The sequence below is a fragment of the Elaeis guineensis genome, chromosome 1 (genome assembly GCF_000442705.2).
Source record: "Elaeis guineensis isolate ETL-2024a chromosome 1, EG11, whole genome shotgun sequence".
Lineage (NCBI taxonomy): Eukaryota > Viridiplantae > Streptophyta > Magnoliopsida > Arecales > Arecaceae > Elaeis > Elaeis guineensis.
Window position 1 is genome coordinate 159,310,099 of NC_025993.2, and position 7,466 is coordinate 159,317,564.

General features: G+C 39.2%; 1 protein-coding gene across 1 annotated transcript; it reads left to right on the forward strand.

Moving 5' to 3' along the window:
* Positions 1 to 1,578: 1,578 nt before the first annotated feature.
* On the forward strand, positions 1,579 to 7,466 carry LOC105039321 (uncharacterized membrane protein At1g16860). Its single transcript, XM_010915437.4, has 6 exons — positions 1,579 to 1,751; positions 3,598 to 3,848; positions 4,384 to 5,455; positions 6,094 to 6,249; positions 6,488 to 6,699; positions 6,991 to 7,466. The coding sequence occupies exons 3-6, from the start codon at positions 4,562 to 4,564 to the stop codon at positions 7,181 to 7,183; spliced, it is 1,455 nt and encodes a 484-aa protein (XP_010913739.1). The 5' UTR covers positions 1,579 to 1,751; positions 3,598 to 3,848; positions 4,384 to 4,561; the 3' UTR covers positions 7,184 to 7,466.

The following is a 7,466-nucleotide window of genomic DNA, read 5'->3' on the forward strand; positions in this document are numbered from 1 at the left end:
TTTGTGCAGTGAAAATTAGATAATAAATTGAAAACAATTAGTTCATATGTAGACAATGCGGTATAGAGTGAACCTTGAAACCCTTGTAAATATAGTCAAATTTTTAAAGAAATTAATAATTTGTTATAGTGTTCAGTAATTATGTGCCTCTACCAACTTGCAAATATAGTATAAGACTAATCTATGTTCTCTGGTTTCGAAATCACATGAATCAATGTTTAGGGACCATTTAGACAGACTTTATCATTGCATCATCCCCTAATCGTTCTATGGAAGCAACCCTAGAAAGGATAATTTGGTCAAATATCAAATAGCTATATATTCTATATATAAAAAAAAAAACAACATAATCTGTAGTTGGACTTTGCCTGGTACCAATCCATACAAATTGATGTGTGCAGTGCAAGTTCTTGATTAAAGCTGCCTTAAACAAGACAGGATAAAGTTTTGTTTTTACTTTAATACAAAGACAGATAGATCTTCTCAACTGTGGGCCATTCCAGATGACTGATTAGGTGCCAACAAGAAAGCTAATGGGCTCGCTGGCCCACCCCTTGCAACCATGTGATCATGGCACCAAGCTAATGGCATTTTGGAGCCACCTCACCGCCTGTGGGTGGATTTCATGCCCATATGCGGCCAAAGAGATGCAGACATCATACCCAAAAGCAGTGTGTAGTACTCACACCATCATTGCCACAACCAAGCGAGATTCTCCCTCACAATTCCTTCGGCCAATAGATCCCAGCCAGCATTAAGATTTAAACAGAGACGGTTCCTGCACCGGAGAACAAAAACACAGCAAATATCAGTATTTGTTGCCAAACACTTGGACTACTTGGTTGATCATGGAGTTGCTAAGTTAGAAATCAGAGACCTGATAATTTTTTATTAAAAAATTATACAAAAATATTTTTTTTTTAAAAAAATTACGAGGTATGAGATGTAACTAAAAAAGCAGAAAATTCATGATCAACTATGAAATGCATTAGAAAAATTAATAACTGAAGGTTTTGCGCTAGTCACCGCATTATTAGAATCGTGGCATGACAGCCATTAATTTTAACAGCTATAGATGATGATACCGTAAAATATTAAAGTTTTGCATAGTTATATTATGAAATCACATTACTTTCTAGAAGCTTTAGATAGAAATGAAGGGTCAAACGTTTTAATGTTTGTCCATTTATATGCAAAATTCCTTTGAAAGGAGTGGATATTAACAGTGAGAACTCCTTGGTTCACACGAGGTTGCCCGTTAACTTATTATTAATAGTTTTAGTGATTTAATTGCACAAATCAATAATACATATTATCTTTTAAAGAAACAAATCGACAATAAAATTTCGAATCATTAATAAGTAATAACATAAAAGTGAAACCATAAAGACTGAAAATAGTATGATTCAAACAGTATCGCAGCAAGACCCTAGGGATATTTTGGTCTTTGGGGAGATCAGAAAAGGGCAGCGGCGGGGGGGGAGAGAGAGAGGGTGGAGGTGGAAGGTGTGTTTCTACTTTTCTTTCCCCTCTTATTACCCTTTTTTATGTTTTTTATCTTCCTTGCTCTTCCCTGGGGTTTTTGTGGGAGACAGAACACACAGTAGAAACAGGCAACTTTCTCTCTCTCTCTCTCTCTCTGGCGATAGCGATGGCGATTGTTAGCAGCTTAAGCCCATCGCCGACCTCCTCCTGATTCCCGCTATTCGCCTCCAAGTCATCTATCTTTCGACTCCTATCGGCTTACACAGGTACGGAGAGATCTGCCACCCCCCCCCCTCTCTCTCTCTCTGTGTTTCCCTCCCTGGTGGGGGTTGGGATCTCGAATCTAGGTCTCTGATCCATCCCACCATGTCCGTTTCATTTGGGAATGGGAATGTGGGCTTGTCTCCTTCCTCTGGTTTGAGATCCGGGAGGGGGAAGGAGGGAAAAGTCCGGTCTTTGGGGGTACTTGGATCGCTCTATGTGGTTTTGGTCGCTGCCGTTTGGTCTTCCTTCGATGGGAGTGGGAATGTGGGCTTGCTTTCTTTCCGGATTTGGGATCTGGGAGGCAGGGATATGTGTGGATTCATAGATGGGTAAAGGTCGTTCCTTTCTCAGAGGGTAGTATGGAATGTAATGGGTTGGGTTACTTTGTCCCTCGATTTAGTACCTTGCAGTATGGGATCTAGAGTTCTGGTTTTGGTGACCGACTTGTGGGAAAAAAGTTCGGATCTTTCGGAGTTCTTGCAGTTTCTATTGTTTCAGCTGCCCATCACTCCAAAATATTGGGGAAAAGAGGGAGGATTTTTGTATCTTTTGACTTACTAATTGAGATCTGTGACCTGAACCATATTTGTTGAGTAATCACTATGTCTGTGGGGTTTTCGTTGTTGTGCCAGAAATTGTGAATACTTTTGCCTCGCCATTAGAGATCCGGCTCTTAATCTTGGAGTAATGGATCTTGGTGATATATAAGGATTTTCCCTAAACTTAGTTTCAAATCTCGGCCTCTTTTGCTGGATTTGAGATTGGGGTCTTTGTGCTCTCCCAGGATGTGATATGGGTTCTAGTTTCTGGTCTGTGGGTGATGGAAAATGGTAATTTCGGGCAGGATCTCCATCCTTGCACGCGCTTCTTTTTCAAAAAAATATATTCACTTTTGAGATGAGGTTCTGGGTACTCTCTCACTGATGTTAATAGATCTGCTCTCAGGTTTCTGTAGTATTTGGATGTCGAAAACAGTTTGCAAAAACAGATAGGTGGGCATATCTTGCCTTGCAGCCTGTTTCTTCCTCTTGACTTCTAGATGTCGAAGACGTTCAATTAGTTAATTAATCCAATGCAGACTTGATGGCGAGCTATGTGACTAACCATACTGGATCTTCATTGGGATTCTTCTATATATCTTTCGGAACAAATTTTTAATATTTTATTTTCTGATTTTCATGGATGTATTTATGCTCGCCTTGAGTAATTAATTCATCCATTCTGCCGAAAAAACCATTGGATTAGTTAGATATATTGCTGGAACATCGGTTTCATTTCTTCTTCCTATATATGTGCTTATTTGATTCGAGAATTACCAAATCTATAAAGGGTTAATTGACAATGTGCCTTTTCTTGACATTAGGTGTAGACTCCGGGTGTCAAAGATAGTCTAATTTTCTATAATTCCGCATGGTTTTTAGTGTTATTGGTCGGACATGACCTGCTTTCAGTGTAAACAAAATATCTACTTGTATGACATTGATCTTAACATGGGATCGGGGTTTACATTTCTATGGTTGTAGGTTGACATTGGTGCAACTTGCCATCTAAATAATATCTTTTTTATTGGAGTTCTTTGCAGTAATATGCGTTACAATCCTGCTATGGTGTAATTGACCTGAACCATATCGCATTTTCCATTTAATTTTTTGTGCATCTACTGTGCTTCAATCCCTGCCTCAATACATAAGATATCACAAGTCCTGATCATGAGATCGGTCACCTTTCTTAGAAATGAATGACTAATGGAAAGAAAATTCACCAATGTGCAACTTCGAACCCTTAGTTAGTCTAATCTTCTGTTATATTTAATCAACAAGATGCCTTTGTTTCAATTTGCTGACACAGGTGGGGAAGTCTATATTGTTGAACCAGGGAGATAAAATCTTACCAGAATATGATTAAGCACCATGATGCCTGCTGGATATAGGAAGGTGTAGGGCTGCAAGCGACTCGGGTTGGGTCAAGGATAGGCAAAACCTAAATCCAATCCATATTTGGATTGGGCTAAAAGGCTGAACTCAACCTAATCCAATTTCATTCAGCTTGGACTGGATCGGAATTTTATCATTCTATCGGCTTTTTTGGGGTCAAATCAGGTGAGCAATATTCCCATTGTAATCCATAATAAACAAATATAAATTATCTAATTATATTATAAATATAATATGAAATAAAATAATAGGATGCAACATATAAATGTTATCAAAACATATTCTATATAGGATTTGATTGATAGCCATATATAGTTATAATTAACAACACAAATTATTACTAAAAATACTACAAAAAGACTTGGAAGTTTTGAGACATTGTGTTAACATTACCATCATTAGGATGAAATTGTGAGAAAGGATTTTTTTTTTTGACTATAAAAAGATTGGAGCACCAAGGAATTTCAGTGAACAATGATCCATGAAACTACAAATTTGCTTGAATGAGGTTTGATGTTAACATCACCATAACTATGATGCAGTTTGCTTCCATGCTATATGTACATATTGCATAGAAATTAGAGTGAAACTAATTTCCACAGTTTCATGTCTTTTCAGTAATCTTTTGCAAACCCTTTATTTCATATTAGCTTTCTGCTTGCATGGACGTGAATTCATTGATATCTGACATGGTTCACAGGTTCTGCCTACAAAGTGCTTGAAGAGAAGTATACTGTGAGATGGTACTTTGGTTGTAAATTCGGCCTCATGATAATAATGTCATTGAATACTAGAGCTCAACTTTGATCCTTTGGACTACAGAAGATATTTGGCATTTCATCTGCTGACATCTAGTGGAGCAAATTTGACAAAGCTTGATGGGTTCCAGATTCCCATCGCATCAGCTCAGCAATGGCCTGTATGTTTCAGGCCGGCCAGAGCAACCCAAGGAGAAGCCTCCAACAATGAGCTCTACAGCCATGCCATACACAGGTGGAGATATTAAAAAGTCTGGAGAGCTTGGAAAGATGTTTGATCTTCATGTGGAGAAGTCAAGAAAATCTGGGCCACTTAATAATGCTCCTTCAAGGAATACATCATTTGGTGGTGCAGCTTCACACTCAGGACCTATCATGCCTAATGCTCCTGGTCGCTCTAGCTACTCCTCTGGTACTCTTTCATCTGCAGTCCCGGTCACTGGAGGCTCAAACAGACAAAAATCCAATTCTGGACCACTTAACAGACATGGAGATCCCATTAAGAAGTCATCTGGTCCTCAGTCTGGAGGGGTCACCCCGATGGCTCGCCAAAATTCTGGCCCCCTTCCACCAATTCTTCCTGCTACGGGGCTAATCACATCTGGACCAATTTCTTCAGGGCCACTCAATTCATCTGGCGCCCCTCGAAAAGTATCTGGTCCTCTGGATGCTACTGGGTCAATGAAGTTACATAGCATCTCCATTGCTCATAACCAGGCTGTCACCAATCTCAGCCAGGAGGTCGAAACTTCATTCAAGGGGAGCTTGCCCAAGCCAATATTGTGGTCTGTTGTTCTGCTGTTTGTGATGGGGTTTATTGCAGGTGGTTTCATTCTTGGTGCTGTTCACAATGCCATTCTCCTCATCGTTGTTGTGGTTATATTTGGTGCGGTTGCTGCTCTTTTCATTTGGAATCGGTGTTGGGGAAGGAGAGCAATCATTGGATTCATTGGCCGCTATCCTGATGCTGAACTTAGAACTGCAAAAGATGGTCAATATGTTAAAGTCTCTGGGGTATGCACCTTCTTTTAAAACATTGCTGGATATTTTCAGAACATGAGGAGGAGAATAATCTTGAAATTAAGGTTACAGAGATACGTAATATTTAGTTGTTTTACATGAGCTATGCCTTAAATGAAAAAGCATATGCAGGGGTTTCCAATTAATTTCACACTTTCCACTTCGCCCTGTTTTTGAAATTCTATACGTATCTTGGTTAAGATGATATCTAAATTTGGTGAATTATGGAAAAGCAAATTAATGTCTTCCAATAATAGACAATCAAATTAGATGAACTCATAATTTTGGGAAGTTTATGTGATAGAGTATCAGTCATGGATTTTCATTATATAGAGCTATGGAAATTTTGATATGTTTAACAGTCATACTGTCTGCTTTCCTTGTTTGCCATTGAGTTGAAGTGTTGTGGTTTGATATTCAGGCACGTAGATCTTCCACAAATTATTCTAGATGACTACTTTTCGCCTCAAGTTCACTTTTTCATTTATTTACTATGTTTACCTTTCAGTTCAATAGAGTGGCTAGCTCTTTGTCTCATTAGAGACATTCTTTTAGTCCTATCTTCTTGTCTATTTTTGATGGTCAGTGCCACTTATTTTTTGGTTTTTCACATGGACTCATGCTTCTTGCAGGTTGTTACATGCGGAAATGTCCCCCTGGAGTCATCATTTCAGAAGGTTCCTAGATGTGTGTATACATCTACTAGTTTATATGAATACAGGGGTTGGGACTCGAAGGCTGCCAATTCCAGGCACCGACGTTTTACCTGGGGACTGAGGTCATTGGAGGTAAGCAGCTCCCTTATATTGCTGAACTTTGTTTAAGACTAACTTGAATTATGATTCAAAGAGCACTTAAGCCACTGGAACTCTGCTGTTATGATATCAAATCATTCACATTTCTTGGACTTCCCGAATACTTGTTGAGTTTGCCTTTACTACAACCATCCCGAATGCTCTTTTATTTTCTGGTAATTTGGTGATCTTGAACTGACTTTTCCATCATCAAAAACTGGAACTTTGGCAGAGGCATGTGGTTGACTTTTACATATCTGATTTTCAATCCGGATTAAGAGCCTTGGTCAAGACAGGCTATGGTGCAAGGCTTGCCCCATATGTGGATGAGTCCGTTGTTGTTGACATCAACCCAAACAACAAAGATTTGTCTCCTGAATTCCTCAGGTGGTTGCGGGAGAGGAACCTTTCAAGTGATGATCGTGTAATGCGCCTGAAAGAAGGGTAATCTAAAACTCATCTTTGGTCATAGGCATGTCAAGTTAGAAGCATTTGTTGCTTTTCTTTCTTTGTTGGACTTGTGCAAGCTTTTTACCAGAAATATCCAAATATTGTAAGCATGATAGAATAATGCCTCCTTTTTTTGGGGAGAAACTTTGATGTATTTTCCTTCTGTACACACTGTCGGCTAGCATGTGGACTGATTGGCATAAAGCAGGAAATTTGGAAGAGAACTGGTCAATGAAGTTTGCTGTTAGCACCTTGTAATTAACTACCTTTTCTTTTCACCTGTAGGTACATCAAAGAGGGCAGCACTGTTAGCGTAATGGGGGTTGTCCAAAGGAATGACAACGTGCTTATGATAGTTCCTCCCTCGGAGCCCTTTTCCACGGGATGCCAGTGGGCGAAGTGTATACTCCCAGCAAGCCTTGATGGAATAGTTTTGAGATGTGAGGACACTTCAAAGATCGATGTCATCCCAGTTTAGTGGATACAGCAGTTGGGTTCACATTGTGGGGTAGTTATGTATGTCAACTCCAGTATTTGTTTGTTGGCTGTTGGCATTGGCAGTGTCTGAAATGATGATGGTGATCTATCATGGATTAAGATGGAGGTGCTGTTTTCCTTGTGTTCGATTGTATAGCTTTTATGTGTTTTCCACCTTTTTGTTTGTTAAGCTTGAATACTTTTGTAACAAGGTTGGTTTGGTCAGTATAATAGAGGGGATCTTTGTTGTGTTGGAAGAGAAGGATAAAGTGGCATTTGGTTTA

Coding starts and splice junctions, on each gene's coding strand:
- LOC105039321 (XM_010915437.4), top strand. CDS start 4,562: ATGGGTTCCAGATTCCCATCGCATCAGCTCAGCAATGGCCTGTATGTT. Junction 5,456..6,093: donor AATATGTTAAAGTCTCTGGG/GTATGCACCTTC, acceptor TGCTTCTTGCAG/GTTGTTACATGCGGAAATGT. Junction 6,250..6,487: donor GGGGACTGAGGTCATTGGAG/GTAAGCAGCTCC, acceptor GAACTTTGGCAG/AGGCATGTGGTTGACTTTTA.